The sequence below is a fragment of the Quercus robur genome, chromosome 2 (genome assembly GCF_932294415.1).
Source record: "Quercus robur chromosome 2, dhQueRobu3.1, whole genome shotgun sequence".
In the NCBI taxonomy this organism is placed as follows: domain Eukaryota; kingdom Viridiplantae; phylum Streptophyta; class Magnoliopsida; order Fagales; family Fagaceae; genus Quercus; species Quercus robur.
Window position 1 is genome coordinate 2,440,210 of NC_065535.1, and position 16,854 is coordinate 2,457,063.

General features: G+C 34.6%; 2 protein-coding genes and 2 non-coding genes across 17 annotated transcripts in view; all 4 read right to left on the reverse strand.

Moving 5' to 3' along the window:
* The window catches only part of LOC126709285 (histone-lysine N-methyltransferase ASHR2), a 31,913-nt gene extending 18,399 nt beyond the window's left edge, over positions 1-13,514 (reverse strand). The window contains exons 1-2 of one of the 2 annotated variants that reach the window (XM_050409483.1): positions 13,487-13,514; positions 13,130-13,247 (exon numbers count right to left, since the gene is read on the reverse strand). In XM_050409483.1, coding sequence (XP_050265440.1) covers position 13,130 — 1 coding nt within the window. In that variant the 5' untranslated portion in view covers positions 13,131-13,247; positions 13,487-13,514. Of the gene's footprint in view, positions 1-13,122; positions 13,248-13,486 lie in introns of those variants that run through there. The other variant, XM_050409476.1, reaches the window with a different exon arrangement.
* The window catches only part of LOC126709224 (uncharacterized), a 44,255-nt gene that overhangs the window by 15,697 nt on the left and 11,704 nt on the right, over positions 1-16,854 (reverse strand). For 4 of the 13 annotated variants that reach the window (XM_050409404.1, XM_050409389.1, XM_050409358.1 and 1 more), the window contains exons 11-17: positions 15,848-16,208; positions 14,729-14,931; positions 13,487-14,489; positions 13,038-13,247; positions 11,885-12,073; positions 11,708-11,779; positions 11,229-11,608 (exon numbers count right to left, since the gene is read on the reverse strand). In XM_050409404.1, coding sequence (XP_050265361.1) covers positions 15,962-16,208 — 247 coding nt within the window. In that variant the 3' untranslated portion in view covers positions 11,229-11,608; positions 11,708-11,779; positions 11,885-12,073; ... (2 more) ...; positions 14,729-14,931; positions 15,848-15,961. Of the gene's footprint in view, positions 1-2,068; positions 2,449-2,585; positions 2,647-3,613; positions 3,768-3,944; positions 4,076-5,027; positions 5,135-6,066; positions 6,164-6,581; positions 6,700-11,228; positions 11,609-11,707; positions 11,780-11,884; positions 12,074-13,032; positions 13,248-13,486; positions 14,490-14,543; positions 14,932-15,847; positions 16,209-16,854 lie in introns of those variants that run through there. The other 9 variants (XM_050409446.1, XM_050409438.1, XM_050409367.1 and 6 more) reach the window with 6 other exon arrangements.
* Positions 12,458-12,588, reverse strand: LOC126716250 (small nucleolar RNA snoR74). Its single transcript, XR_007652062.1, has one exon. It is a non-coding gene; the product is annotated as a small nucleolar RNA snoR74 (small nucleolar RNA).
* Positions 12,750-12,879, reverse strand: LOC126716249 (small nucleolar RNA snoR74). The gene has a single exon (XR_007652061.1). It is a non-coding gene; the product is annotated as a small nucleolar RNA snoR74 (small nucleolar RNA).

Here is a 16,854-nt window from a genome sequence, read left to right on the forward strand (position 1 = left end):
TGAGAGGATGGAAAAGAAGCTTTCAAGTTGAAAGCGGCTTTATTTGTCAAAGGGTGGTAGACTCACCTTGCTGAAGAGTACCCTTTCAAGCCTTCCGACCTATTACCTTTCCCTTTTTACTATCCCCAAAGCTGTGGCGTCTAGATTGGAACGCATTCAAAGGAACTTCTTGTGGGGCTCATCAATTGAGTGTTTCAAATATCCTTTGGTGACTTGGAAAAAAGGTTTGCTTACCTCGTAAGTTGGGTGGTTTAGGAATTTGGAAGTTGGCGTCTTTTAATTAGGCCCTTTTAGAGAAATGGCTTCGGAGGTATGGCCATGAAACCTCTCATCTGTGGTGAAGAGTCATAGCCATGAAATATGGGGAGGGAAAAGGGAGTTGGTGCACTAGAGCTTGTAGTAGGGCCCATGGTTGTGGGTTATGGCGGAGTATTAGTAAAGGGTGGGAAACTTTTGCTAAGCATTTTTCTGTTGTGGTGGGGGATGAATCTCGTACTCTTTTTTGGCATGATAAGTGGACTGGGGATGTCCCTCTTAAAAATCTTTATCCTCAGTTATTTTTGTGTTCAGCTAATAAGGAGGTTTGTATTTCTGAAGTGCTAGCCCCTTCAGTGGGTGATAATGACAAAGTGTGGAATTTAAGATTTCAGAAGGAATTCAATGATTGGGAGTTGCCAGCTTCCTACTCCCTTCTTCATTTCATCCAAACCCGAATCCCTAGGGGTGGAGGGTATGACAGGCTTTGTTGGGATCTTAATGGCAGTGGGAAGTTTGATACTCGGTCTTTCTATCATAAGATTCGAAATGCAGCTCCCTCCACCTTCCCTTGGAAGGGTATTTGGAAAGTTAAGGTTCCTAAAAAGGTGGCTTTTTTTATGTGGACAGCTGTTCATGGTCAGATTCTAACTTTGGATAATCTTATGCTTCGTGGTCGCCCTTTGGCGAATCGTTGTTATTTGTGCTGTTGTAATGCGGAATCTGTAGATCACCTGTTAGTTTTTTGTCCAATAGCTCATTCTTTGTGGATGTATATGCTTCGGTTGTTTGGGATCGATTGGGTCATGCCAGGTTCAATTGAGGACTTATTATTTTGTTGGTTTCATTGGCTTGGGAAGCATAGTTCTGATATTTGGGATTTGGTCCCAAGCTATTTAATGTCGACTATTTGGTCTGAACGGAATCGGCGGGCTTTTGACGATGAGGGGAAAATTGTGGTTCAGTTATTAGAGTTTTGCCAGATGAACCTCTTTGATTGGTCTCGATGTTGGGGTTTCTCGGATTGTTCTACCCTTACGGATTTTATTTCTTCTATTAGAATAGATTAGGGGCTGTTTTTGTTTTGTTGTTTCTTTTTTTCCTTTGTTCACTATCGTGAACTCTTTGTGCTTCTCTTGCTTTTATTTTATTAATAATAATCTCTTCTTACTTATCAAAAAAAAAAATTTGAGAGGCTGAGTTCATGGAAATTTGTCTCCAGCATATAGCAGGATCATATTCAAGTTCTGAAGAAGGCTGCTTCCCTCTTCACAGTGCAGTCTAACATAAAAAAATTAAAAAAAAATAAAAAAATAAAAAAAGGTAATTTAAAAGAAAAGGGTCAGGGGGCACTATGCTTCGATTCTTTTGACAAGAGAATTTTCTCTTGCCTTACATAGAGATGAATACATTTTGGGAAGGTTATGAAGTAGGTCCACCTAGAAATATCATTGACAAAAGACAGACTGAAGTTGTTCTGCAGAAGAAATATCGCATAAAGACGACACATTAAATGTTTAACTTTGCTACTTCAGAGCACCTCTGGAAAATGATAAAATAATCATTCAAGATGAACTTCTGCTCCTATGGGAACTGATAGAATGACCATTCTATTTCTAGTCCCTCCTAGATAATTGTTACAAGAAGTTCCCATGCTGACAACAGGGCTAGTGTCACAACTTTTTTTTTTTTTCACATAGATAGCTGATAATGTTCAGGGTAAAAACACGATAAAGGACACATTCAAGATTATAAGACAAATGAACTTGACATTGACATGAAGGAGGAAAAAAGACGACAAAAATGAACATACCTGGTGAAACAGACCCCATCATAAGATAGGATGTTATATTAGCATCAACCACAAAAGCAACACGAGCATTGGCAGAAATGGGCCCATTGTTTTCTTTCTCCAAAACATCTCCTTGTTGAGCAACATCACCATCAACAAAAATGTTTGTTGAGTCTAGACTAGCACTAGAACCATCTTCATCACTAAGAGTAGCCCTAAGAGAGCTAGCAATGCTTGTATCTTGAAGAACAGATGCTGGATCAATTACTTTTACTGCCCATCCCAGTCGACATGCAAAAGATGCAGCAGCCTGCAGCTGCAAAAGGTCAGCCTGTAGAGTTGTTGCCAATTCAGCAACAGTTGCATTCTCACTTGAAACAACAAAAACTGCATACAGCAACCTGAATGAGAGATTACAAGTGTTAGGATCCCATATATAACCCATTTCTTTTATCTATCAAAAAAAAAAAAAAATTAACTGGTTGCAGAAAACACTCAATTGACAGAGAATATCTGAATATTAGAACGACTGCCTTACTCCTCGATAGGATCTTCATAGGACTGCTCCCTGTTGGAAACAAACCCTTCAAGCCTGGAAACTGAACAACCATGAACATTAACATTGTGGACTCACAAAAATTCCCAAAGAAGGGTTTCAAGTGAAGAGGATGAATCGTTCTTAAACTATTATTATTAAACTTATCTTATATTTCACCACTCCAATCAACACATATTTTACAGAAGTGTAAGAGGAAGAAACTTTGACCCACTTTCCAAACTGTCTCAGCTAACAGCCTAAGTACAAATCATAGAAAGTACTCATCATAACCTTTTTTTTTTTGGGTGATTTACACATGCACCTAATGAGTTTTGAACCCATGACCATATAAGGCAGATGTCATTGGCATTACTTATGATAATGTAAAATAATGTAATCTAGACATTAATTACCCTTATCATTTATCAAAAACACATATTATAAATTACATAAAATAGAAGAAGAAAGCATGCCATAAAGCAAAGCAAATGGATCCAGTATATGCTAGCTCTAGGTATAAATTTAATTAGTTCATTAAGTAGACATCAAAATATATAGATTCAGCTAGCTAAGCTTCACCAGAAGTGCACACAACCATGCCCTTTATGGAAATCTTTTGTTTGGTTACCTCAATTAGAAAGGATTTCACAACCAAAAAAAAAAAACACATGATTTCTTAGTTTGAATGTGAAAGGGGAAGGTCAGGTTATGTGACCGAATAACAAGCCACCCATGCTTTTATTATAATATAAGACACAGGGATGAAGACTTTCATGCCAACAGAAAGCTAACCTTCCAGAATTACTATATAATTTGAAGAAAATTCACAAGTCATTGACTTGCAATTAATGATAACAGAAACAATAAGAATAAAATGAAAGCCTAGAGAGATAAAAGAAAGAAAAAAAAATTTAAATAACTTTTGGCTTTGGCGCATGCTTCAGGTTAGTGAATCCATATGGAACTTAAGGTATAAAAAACTACTGAAACCAATAACCAAAAAAAAACTGTAAATATATCCAATGTACCTTTAAAACGGTCATTAGGATAAAGAGTGACATCGAAGTATATCAACCCTCGTCTGAAGAGACCCTTTACAATATCAGGATCAAACAAAATAAATGAATTTGCTTCCTCCTTACAGACTTTATCAATTGTTGCCATTTCTTCTTCTGAGAGTTTCTATAAAAAGAAGGAAAAGTTAGTAAGTTCACATCAGTCACCAAGTGCTTGCCCCAAAAGCACATAAACAGAGATACTTCTTGTGTGACTGAACTCCCTGTGAAATCAAAGGAGTTTATTTCGGTAGAAATTCCTAAGAATTCAATGGTAAGGAAAAAGGATTATTAAGAACCTCACCTTAAATTCTTCTAGAGTAAAGTTTACAAGACAAACTCCCCACCATGGTTCAATTGCAAAATCTACAGGTTGTGTAGGTAACATTTCCTTTGCAATTGACTTGTTCAGCTTCCACATAATTTTCTGGATAGCTCCAAAACAGTAAATAATAGGTAAGATAATAATGTATAGTCCATCTGAAAGCAAATGACTTATGATACCAGCATAAGGCAAAATCCATGAAACTGAAGATATTTTTGCACAATAAGATGTCCATCTTTAATTCATACACTTAGCTGATATTAGATAACACTAATCAAGCACAACTAAATCAAAATATCATCATAAACAATATGATTCCATTTGGATATGAGGATTTAAAATCAAGAGATTTGAAGAAAAATTACAATAACAAACCATTCATAATATTTGTGTAGTCGAATTGAAGAAAGATTGGTAGTATAAATAGTTTGATATGAATTTAACAAGACGTGATAATTTAAGCTTAGAGGATTTTGATCTAACATAAAAACTTGTAATGTCATGGATTTGAAATAATATTTTATAGATAATCATTTCAAATTCGCATATTAGTAAAGTTTAAATCCATCCATAAATTTCATCAACAGAAAAATTAATCCCTTTCATACTTTATTGAAGTGATTTAAACTAAAAATTGAAATCCAAATCCTTCTCTTTAGATACTTCCATCCAAATGAACCATATCAAAATTCAATTAATTTTTAAACGGAAGCTTTATTAAGACTGAAATTGCAAGGAGATGAAAAGAGATCCATGCTATAGAGGAAGAAAAATGTGAAATAGATAGTTGAAGTTTAGAACATAATAATTTTGATAAGTAAGCTTAGAACATAATAATTATGGCTAGTGCTGCTAGTCCACTTAAAAAGCATTAATAAAGAATTATCTATCTTTGAGTTTCATTAGTTTCTCTTAAGGAACCTATATTATAACTCATGTAAAAAGTAACATTTGTATCATGTTAGTAACATATGTGCACATTACTGAAACCTTATGATACAAATTAACATTGTGTGTATGTACACAAATATCCGTAAACATACAAGCAAACCTATCCACTACCTTAGATCTGCACTTGTTCATGATATCAATGAATTCATTTCTTCCTATTCCTGTAAGCCGCAAAGCATCGGCAGCGCTGAAATTTGGGATGCTGTCATAAGGTTGCTCTACAAATGATAATGACAACCATTAACCATTTTAAATAATAAGCAGGTATCTCCCAAAATGGGCATAAGCAAATTTGAAGGTAAATATATGATGCATAAATACAAACAGAGGCACATATGCACATGTAACCATGATATATAACCGAGAGTAGACAGTAGACAACAAAACAATGAAGAGATAAAGGCAAGTTAGATTTACAATTCAAACTATTGTTCTAATAATGGAAAATTGGAAAGTAAAGAACAAGGATATACTGACAGAACAAGGGTGAATAAAATAAAATTTTGGAAAAAAAAGGGGAACAAAAACATTTGAACTCAAAGAAAAAGTTATCTATTCCATGTATGCCTGACTCCACAAAAGGAAACTAATCATGATGCTCATAATTAGAAGAGTACCAAGACTGTGTGAAACACACATCAGCTTGTTGTTATTATCCTAAGAAGGTAAACTGACTACAGACTAACAGGATTTCAAGCAGGAAAATTTTCTCTCTTCCCCCCACCCCCAAAATTTTTCTGACATAATGTTGAATACAGAATTTGTAAAAGCCCATAGAAGGATTAAAAATTGTAATTCCAGTGGAACTGTTAAAATAATATGGCTAAGTAATTAAATTCACCGTTTCCTAACAGTTTAAGCTTTTAGGATAAGCAGAAGTTTATTAAAAATTTATATGAACAACTAATCTAGCAGATCAGTTCCACCGAATGTAGCTTCAGTGAGAAAATCTTTATCAATGAAGTTAGTGGTTCATTGGTACTTGAGAAGTTGTAGGTGATATTAATTGGAAGCGAGGCTGATAATGATGCATGTGACATGATGTGAGAAAACTCCTTTATTGTATGCAAGTAAAAGTACAAACAACAATGATAGCAGCAAATATACCAGCAAAACTGTATCAGATTTGTTAAAGAAGGTAAACTCTTACCATTTCTCATAACCTCAAATATCATATCACAGTAATATCTGAAAGGTGATATCCTCATCACACGGCAAACATACTCAGCAAGGTGATAGGGAAATAGCTGAAAATAACAAAATCAACATGTAAACTGCATGAATCTTATTTTTTGAAGAAGATAATAGCACCGCCTCTAAGCCAATAAGCTAATTGGTTATATGGTAGACTTTATTTGCACAAAGTAAGCCAACATGTAAACCTCCTCTCTTTTTTTTCTTTTTTTTTTAAATCATGAATCAGTAACATTAGCTATTTCTTTTTATTGGTAAGCTATGAATGCACCCAATGGGTCTTAAACCCATGACCTCACCTCCATCCCATTATTATACAAGGAAGTGTCATTTGAGCTAGAAGTCAATGGCTTAGTAACATAAGCTTGCAACATAAACAATTTTTTTTTTGGACACTACAATAAGCAAAAATCCAACAAAAGGATTTTTTTTTTTTTTTTTTTTTTTTTTTTAAGATCATATCACACGCACCGCTAGATTCTTTCGCAAGTAACGCATCATATCTTCATAATATTCACTTTCTTTGCATATTTTGCGAGCAAAAGAAGTATTCCATAGGAGTCTTTTCTTTATGCAATGTTCAATTATCCTGCACTCATGGAAGGAAAAAAGGTCATTTCAAAAGAAAATCAAATATCTCATTCAAGAAGGTCAAAAGGAAAAGAATAAAATAAAACAAATGGTGCAGAATTGTCAAAGTAACAAAAGTAAAAACTTCACTCCACTAGAATAGCTTCTATAAACTAAAAAATCCAACATGTCTATCAACATGCTTAAATAATTAAACTTAAGTTTCTTTTTAGCAGCAGTAATAGTCAGTGTATTGATTTTTCCTCACATTAATGGATTTACAATTTCTACAAAAGAGGTTCAAAGCTAAATCGTTTTTATTTTTTTCATTCTATGCTTGATCGGACTAGACCGTTACAATCATTCTCATGTTATTCTCTGTTAGATTTGTTTGAGAGTATTGTAATTTAAGATGTTGATTGTATTCCTCCCATTGAAAACCTCTGTATACTTGGGAGTTTTTCTTCATTAATAAAGCTCGTTGTTTATCCAAAAAATATATATTCAATGTCAAAACCTTTGCCACTCAGTTATTCGCTGATTTATTCTGATTCTTAAGGGATGCCCAGAAAGCATTGGTTATGAATAGAATACACGCCAAATCCTACATATAATACTGTTCCAACCAATTTAGAAAGAAAACTTTGCCTGAAATGAATAATGAATAATAAACCAAATGGTAATGGACCTAACCAGACATATCGCCGTGCATACATTCAATTCGGGATAACAAACTTCAGAAATCCCTAGAGCATCTACAGCTCAAGCCCTTGCCACTAGCAAACTTCAAACTATACCCCAAAAATGTTCGTGCTCGTTTTGGATAGCTTAATTTCATTGCCTTATAGAGCTAAAAAAAATAAGCTAGGCAAAAAAACAGCTAAACAAAATCAATTATCCCAAAAAAATCATCCTTAACCTCTAGACAAATCAAAAATCAACTGGATAAAATGCAAATCCGGTCTAAAAAAATTACCCACAAAACAATCTCAAATAAAAACAAATCAAAAATCTTAAATCCCTATAATTTACTCATACATTTTCTCTCTCTCACTCTTGCTCTCCGCCTCTCTCTCTCAGCTAGCTAGATGATGATAGTTTACAAAAATACTGTCTTAAACTTGAATATTTTCTCATACATTATGTTTATTATGATATTGATGGTTTAGATTTATTTTTAGAGATAATTGTTTTAAAAGAAATTTACAAATAAAATAATATACTCCAATTGACATACTAAATTATATAAAAATGTTAGATTCATTTCTAAATACATGCATTACTTATAGAATAGCCATGCTTTATTGTTAGCATAAAAATCACTGCGCTTGGATTAATAGTTATGTACCACAGCGCAATGTGGCAAATGTTCACTTCAAATAGCACAGCCATGCTCTGCTGTTAGCATAAAAATCACTTCCCTTGGACTAATAGACTAATAGTTATGTACCACAGCGCAATGTGGCAAATGTTCACTTCAATTGCATCATGTGGACTAATTAGCAAAAATTTCCAAGATAATTCCAGGAAATTTTGCTGGTAGATTTCAATGTTCCGCACTTCAATAGGATTCAAAGGGAGAATATTTCATGAGAATTACGTAGGTATTTTATTCAAAGTAAAAAAGAAAAAGAAAAAGTGACTTTGTAATCTTTATCTATCCATATCTCACTTATAAAGGTGTCTTGATTCATGAATATAACAATCAACCATTTGCCCTTGCATTCATCCATCAAGTAAACTTTAACATGGCTGCCTCTGTCTTCATTTCCATTCTGGTAGTAGCATGGGCACTTTGTATCTTCATGCATGCTACAAATATGGTTATTGCGCTGGATTTTGAAGCAAAGGCTCTGCGGGAGATCCAGTGAGTGAAGTAGCTATTCCAACGCTACCTCAATTCATTGAGTGGCGTGGAATTAAATGCAATAATGGCGGAAGTGTTACAAAGATTAACATGAGTGGGTTCAATCTGGGAGATAAGTTTAGGAAATTCAACTTCACATCCTTCCCAAATTTAGTCATACTTTATCTTTATAATACTGGGCTTCGAGGGAGCATCCCACAAGAGATAGGTAATCTTTTGAAACTCATGTATCTGGATTTGGCTTGGAATAAACTTACAGGTAACTTGCCACTTTCACTTGCCAATCTTACTCAGTGGATTTTTTTCATTTCTAGTAATCTCATCACTAGTGCCGTCACCAAAGCCCTATGAAATTCAAAGAATCTCTTTGAATTAGATCTTAGTAATAACACATTTGTTGGACCAATCCCTTCAGCTCTAGGCCTTTTAATTAATCTTTCCAATTTGGATTTTTCTTATAATGAAATCAATGGTTCTATAGTGTGAGAAATAGGAATGCTAAAGAAGTTGTTAGTATTGAAACTGGAACATAACAAGCTCGATGGACCAATACCTTCGTCTCTATGTCGTTTAACCAGTTTGACAAAATTGTGCCTCAATTCTAAACAAATGAATAGCTCCATTCCACTAGAAATAGGCAACATGAAGGATTTGAAGCTCTTGTCCCTCAAATATAACAAGCTCATTGGTCTGATACCTTCGCCTCTAGGTCATTTAACCAATTTGACAAAATTGGATCTCGATTCAAACCAAATGAACAATTCCGTTCCACCAGAAATAGGCAATATGAAGAGTTTAAATTACTTGTACCACAGTAATAATAGCATTGCGGTAAAATACCTTCAACTATATGTTATTTGACTCAGTTGAGCATTTTGAACCTTGATTGGAATCAAATTAGTGGTTCCATCCCCATTGAAATGGCTAATTGCCCTTAGCTACAATAACCTACAGGAAAAATTCCCCCTTTTTTTCAAAAAAACATATGTTAACTTGTCATACAATTCTTTGGAGGGTCAAATTCCGGATGCTTTCAAAAATTATAGTTATGACACCCTTATCGGCAACAAAGATTTATGTGGTGATATCGAAAGTTCCCTCCTTGTCTTTCATTTTCCACAAACAAGAATACATCAATTGACTACAAAATAAAAATTCTTGTTCCATTGAGTTTTTTTCTTGTGTGCTTTCACTTCTTGGGTATTTTTTCATCTATTGATGCGGGGTTAGGAAAATTGAATCCAAGTCAAGGGAAACAAAAAATGGGGACATATTCTCGATGTGGAATTATGATGGCAAAATTGCCTATGAAGACATTATTAAAGTAACAGAGGACTTTGACATCAGATATTGTATTGGAATATGCAATTATGGTAGAATTTACAAAGCATAATTTCCTAGTGCTAAAGTGGTTGTTTTAAAGAAATTTCTTTGCTTAGAGACTAAGGAACTGAGTTTTGACAAGTGTTTCAAAAAAAAAAAAAAAAAGTCAAAATGTCAACAGAAATTCGACATCGAAATATTGTAAAACTACATGGCTATTATTCGCATAAATGTAGCATGTTTTTGGTCTTAACCAACAATGTTGAAACTGTGGCATTGGATTGGATATAGAGGATGAAGGTCATATAAAGTATAGCATACGCCTTGTCTTACATGCATTAGTAATTGTTCATCGAGATATAACTAGCAACAATATACCATTGAACTTTGAGTTGGAGGCTTCTATTGCTGATTTTTGCATGACTAAACTTCTTGATCCTAATTCTTTCAATCAAACTTTACTTGCTGGGACTTATGGTTATGTTGTTCCAGGTGAATTATTCTTTTATATTAGGCTTTCTAGATAATCATGCTACTTTGCTTACTTTGTTGTTTATCATATGAACCGAACCATGTGGTGGCAAACAATTTCTTTTACAGTTGAACTAACGTTAACGGAATTTCATCGCTTAGATGATCCAACAGACCCAAGCACAACACCTTTGTGAAGGATACTCAGCCAGGCAAGAGTTTCTCAAAAGCAATTGTTGCCACGCTTCATAAGAACTCACAAACTTACCTTTTAGCTTTTACTGATGCACAAAATGCTTTAAATTGTCATCAAGGAATGAATATTTTCCTAAATCTGATGCATCACCTTCTTTGATATAATATTGGGTTTTAAATGGAACTCCAGTGACTAATAGATCTAGCAAAAGCAACTATTCAACCAGGAATAAATCTAGTTGATCATGAAGTCTTTTACAATTATGGTAGCTCAAGGCAAGGCAAGTGCGATTGAGTAAAGCATGCAAACATAGCCTACTAATTTCATTCAAAGAGAGAGTTATATCTCCGTATGTTATGGGAGAAAGCCATGAACTCCCCCTTAACCAACCTGATATAGAGGTAGTGACAAACAAACAACACATTGAAGTCTATTACAATTATGGTAGTTAAGGCAAGGCAAGTGCAATTGAGTAAAGCATGCAAACATAGCCTACTAATTTCATTCAAAGAGAGAGTTATATGTCCGTATGTTATAGGAGAAAGCCATGAACTCCCCCTTAACCAACCTGACATAGAGGTAGTGACAAACAAACAACACATTGAATACCACTTCCCAAAAAATTAGATATGCTCGAGTCAAATGAATCAAACAATCAGATAAACAGCCAATTGAATACGTGCGAAAGATAGAGACACAAATAATTTTGATTATATTCAAATTTGCAATGTTATATCATATTATACGCTGGAATAAAACCAGAAAACAGAACTGTCACTACAATAAAATAAGATCCAACAGACCCAAGCACAAAGATTAAGCTAATCTTGAATTTATTTAGAGAGAAGTGGAGTAGGATACAACTACTCATTGCTTGGGGACAAGCATTCCACAAGTAAGGGGAAAAACTTCACGAGTAGGATAAAGCCGCTCGTATATTGCAGCTTCAAATTTTTTCAGAGTGTGGTCAGCAGCACCGCTGGGCTTGGCCTCGAATCGAATATAATGATCATCTCCTACGTACAAGTATGTCTGCACCTTCACAAGTCTCACAAATTCAAAATTTGTACCCTACAACAATTGTACAAAATCAAAGAATTAAGAAGAGATATAAATAAAGCATATATAGATGATGGATATTAAGAAGAAGAAGAAGAAGAAGAAATAAACCTTAGTTTTGTTGTAATGATCTAACATCGACCGTGCATGGGTGGTAAAATCAATTCTTTTCTGCTCAGAAAGCTGAGGAAAAAGCAAATTATTTCCTCATAAAAAATATTAAAAAAAAAAGAAGACATACACTACACTCACAACGCACAATGTAGTAGCACAGCAGTACATATATACCTCCGAGGCGAGGGTCCATGGTGGTGGAGGGCGAACGCTGATATCCAAGTCAGGTAAGCCAAAGTCAGTAAATTTTTTGACAGGTAGCACTGGTTCATTTTCATTTTCGATATCAGGAAAGGGTCGGTTGTAGAATGGAAACGTTACAAACTCACTTTCTGTATCCTCCACATCTGCCATGATTCCTAACTTCAAAACCCAAAAGGGAGAGGGGTTAAATAAAGTTTGTATTCCAGCAGCAAAAACATACATACAGTTACAAGTCCCTCTTTATCACCTATATATGTACAGATTTTATCACAAGAGCACACATCATTTTCATTCATTCTGATTCACACAACACAACACAAGCATTCATGGTTTGTTTGTTTGTTTTGAACACAAATCTCAAACACAGTACAGAGATACATACACAATAACAAACAAAGGAAACGTAATATAAAATACTTATTATAATTCAACAACCAACCGTCATTCACTCGAAACCTGAAAACCCCCAAAACCCAAATACCAAACCCTAAAAAACAAAACCTACAAACCAAGCGGAAATCTAACCCACACAAAAAATAAAATAAATAAATAATTGGTCGATCAAAACCCTAATTAAAGAAGCCAAACAGAGGTTCACCCAATAACAATGAAACTTGATATCCCTGACATTTACGAGAGGCCCGTTCACACAGGCAACAGGTCCCTGCTTTTTTAATCAGGTGTAGCAACCAAAGACACTCATTGGAGACAGTTGCGTAGGCAACAGATCTTCACTCAATATTCTCATACAGTTCAAAAATCAAATCTATAAATGACACCTAGTATACAAATTCAAGCTCAAAATCTTAAAATAGCTTCAAGAACCAAATATAGTAAATATTCCATCATTTACTGAACCTTCAATCACAAACAACAAACAGAGGTTCACCCAATAACAATGAAGCTTGATTTCCCTGACATTTACAAGAGCCCCGTTCACACAGGCAACAGATCCCTGCTTTTTTAATCAGGTATAGCAACCAAAGACACTCACTGGGGATAATTTGGATAGGCAACATATTTTCACTCAATATTCTTGTCTAGCCTAGCATACGCATCAAATTTAAAATCCTAAAATAGCTTCAAGAACCAAATATAGTAAATGCTACATCATTTACTGAACCATTTCGCCAGCCTTCAGTGGCTGAGACGCCACCAGACCTCTCCCTCTCCCCTCTATCTCCGTCCTCCTCAGAAACCCACTCGACATCTCTCTCTCTCTCTCTCTCTCTCAAGCCTGCCAAAACTCTGTTTTGTATCCACAACTCCTCGTGATCATTTGCTATTGTAAGAATGATGTTATAGGAGATGCAGAAAAAAAATAGTTGATTACCTGCAAAAAAAAGCAAAAGGGCACAAAATCAATTTAAAACACTCGGAAACAATGTTGCGAGAAGAAAAAGAAACGCTTGCTCTTTAAACTCAGGCAATGAACAAGAAAACTAAAACCCAAAAATTTTACAGATAAAAAAATCCATTACAAATTTTTTTTTTTGTTTTTTATTGTTTCCTCACACAGAAAAACTATACTAGGATCAAACGCATTTCAACTAAGAGAGAGAGATATTATACCAAAATCGGCATCACCGTCGGGAATCACCTCCGGGCGTCGCTGCCGTTCCTCACTGTCATTCACCGATGTCTCTGTTAGGGAATAGTGAAGGCTTAAGGAGCTTAGTGATTCACTAAATCGTTCGTGCTAGAGGTTAGGGTTTTTGATACTTATCAGTTTTTTTTTTTATTGGCTGACATGACTGTACATGTGGCATAAAAATAATATTTTATTTGGGTCATTAAGTATATCAATATCTCTCATCACCACATCAGGATAAAGATTATTTTGATACATTAACAAAAGATTAGGGGCCAAATTTTATTAAATTTTGTGTTGAGATTTTTTTTAAAAAAAAATTATTACAATATGTTGTTAATCTGCATCTCGAACCCTTTCATTAAAATATTTTTACTATTTTCTTTTCTTTTCTTTTTTTAATTTTATATCATTTTTTTTTGAGAGATTATATCATATTATTTTTGTTTTTAAACTTTACCGGTCCTCTATCATTTATTATAAACTATGATATACAATAATAATGCAAAAATATCAACAAAAATAATGAATAAGTTAATTCACTTTATTTTGGTTTGTCGGTCCATTTCACTTTAAAAAGATGGTAAATTATATTTTAAATCCTATATCTTAGTGGTGGTTTCAACTATCAAGCCTTTATCAACGACCTTGTAAAAGAAATTTATCAGATTATCACCTTAAGCCAAATCCACATCGACAAGACAACTGACCTCTTTTTCATTTGTTTTTGGGCCAGAATAGTATAGCACAGCTACAGCTTTATAATGGAACAACAGGTTCTGATTAGCTTGTAATGGCTAAAGTAGCATCACACCACAACGAGAGAGAGAGAGAGAGAAAGAGAGAGTTGTATTCGTTAAAGTTTGATAAATAGTTGGCCCAACCAAAAAAGAAAGAGATAATTGTATTCATTAAAGTTTGATAAATAGCCGGCCCAACCAAAAAATAAGCAACAACAATAATCACAATCAGGTACTAAACCACCTGCACCAAAAAACCAATTACTATCATAAGCATACGTTATAGATTCAAATTCTCTAAAAAAACAACCAGGTAAAAAATATCACAAGCTGTTGACAATTGTTACTTTATCATGCAGATTTTCCTCACAATTGTGAATCACCACAAAAGCATCAAATGAAAAAAATTGGAATATGACTTGAGAGGTAGAAACATTTCATCATTGAACACTGGGCGACAAATGATTATGCTTCATTACACACCTCATTTGGCTGTATTACTCTTCTCCCTGTAATTATGTGCTCACAAAGCTAAGTTTTTTTTTTTTTTTTAAAGATGGAGAGCATATCAGTGAAACTATGACACCATGTCCTATTTCAGAAAGATATATGGACAAACCATAGCCCCACTGTAAATAATAAACCGAAGTTCCACAATCTGACAGTGTTGAGTAGAAAACAAACACCTGCACAAACCCAAAACCTAATCATGAATAAGTTACCGAGCATGTAAAGACAAAATAATAAACCAAAACTACATCAAATAGAATGGAATGATGCAAGGAAAGCCATGCACATAAAATTGTAGAAATAACCGTTGATGATCAAGAAAGAAATCTGCTTCCGTCAGCACCATTTCAAACACAGTTTTTGAGGCATCAATCAAGAAATTTGCACTTAAAAATACTCCAATTTCTCCTTTCACTTACAAAGTACAATATGTACCTTCCAAAATGTACATAAGGTTACTGAAACAGATGTTCTCAATTCTATGACTACAATATGTAAATTCCCTACTTGTTTGATCTTAATCCTTCCTTTTTTTTAATCTCCTTCATATCATCAAACAATTTGATTGTGAGAGCAGACAGCTTACCCTCATAAAAAAAAAATGAGAACTCTTCCTATATATGTTAGTTTCTTCAAGAATTAAAGAGATTAGCATAAAAATTTCAATGTTTCTATCCAATGAAAAAACAATCACCTGCATCACCATAGTTGCTGCTGTCAGCTAACTTAAACTCATGTTTTCCATAGTGACCAGTAATTTATAGAGGCAAAGGAACCCAGAAATTAAAAGCAAAAGCCTAAACTAAATCCTCTAATTGATTTAAGAAGCATTCAGCCAACATCATTGTTTCCTAGTTACTTTGCCCGTGTCAAACTACACCAGAGTAACTGTGCTTTATGAGGACACAGAGCAAAATACAAATTCAATTTAAATATTAGCATATTCAAGGCCACAGGAGTAAATTGTGTGGCAGGCTGGCAGCTATGACACGTTTAATAGAAAATGAGTGATTAGAAGAATAAAAGATAAATCTTAGCGATTGAATAATGACAAAGAATTTATCAGTGACATAAATCATGTTTGTACTTTACCTTGGACCTTAGAGGAAGCCTGAATATGATGGCCATGAAGAACAGGATATTGCTAACTGCTAGCATTGGGACAAATTTTTCTATGTTCCGGAGCAAATTTTGTAGCATAAAGCCCTATTTAATTGTAACAGATGCAGAGGCCACTGCAGCCTCTGCTATTAAGGAGACAGGTTGACGAGCCTGCAGACAGGCACCTATATCGAAGGGGTGCAACTCAGAACCATCAAAAATAAGATTAACACCAGGAAGGGTTACTTCTCTGCTGTCAACTTCATCCGGTTCAACTTTTACTGAACTCACAGTATGTGCTTCTTCAATGGGCCTTGTGGCAGCCTCATAGACAGGAGTTAGAGCATATGATCTGCAAAGTATCATTCAACAATTATATTCAGGATATCATCAAATCAGATCAGAATAGCAGCAAAGAGTACCAAGAATTCACTCCCTACCAATATTATATTCAACAGGACAAAACAAAAGAAAGAAGAGACAGAAATGCTTCCTGACTTTGTTCCAGAAAGCTGTGTTCCTTATTAACTTTGCTTACCCTCACAAAATTTAGACAGTCTCAAAAATCCTCTAGCATCAGTGCATCGCTCATAATGCTTCCTCAAAGCTGTTTTGCAGCTTGTAAAGGCCCTTAAGTAACCATTATTCCAAAAATTATGACTGGTGGGGTTAGTTGCCCGTAGGTTTACTGGCTAGAGGCAAGTCCAAAGGGCTCTTCTTTAGACAGGTTTCCTAGGTTATCCACAAAAAAAAAAAAACAATTGTTGACCTACATTAATAATTCTGCAACCACCAAGCTTAATCAGGCTCCTTGCCACCTAACCAGGTGCTACCACTGGGTTTGTCAAACATCTTCTTACTGATATTTAAATTAAAGGAGTAATTGGAAAAGGTAATATGAATCAACAATATATTTCCACATAAATAATAACACTTCATGAAAACTACTCCTCTTAATAGATCCGCTCTGGGTGTCTAGCAAGTTAAGCTCTTAACTA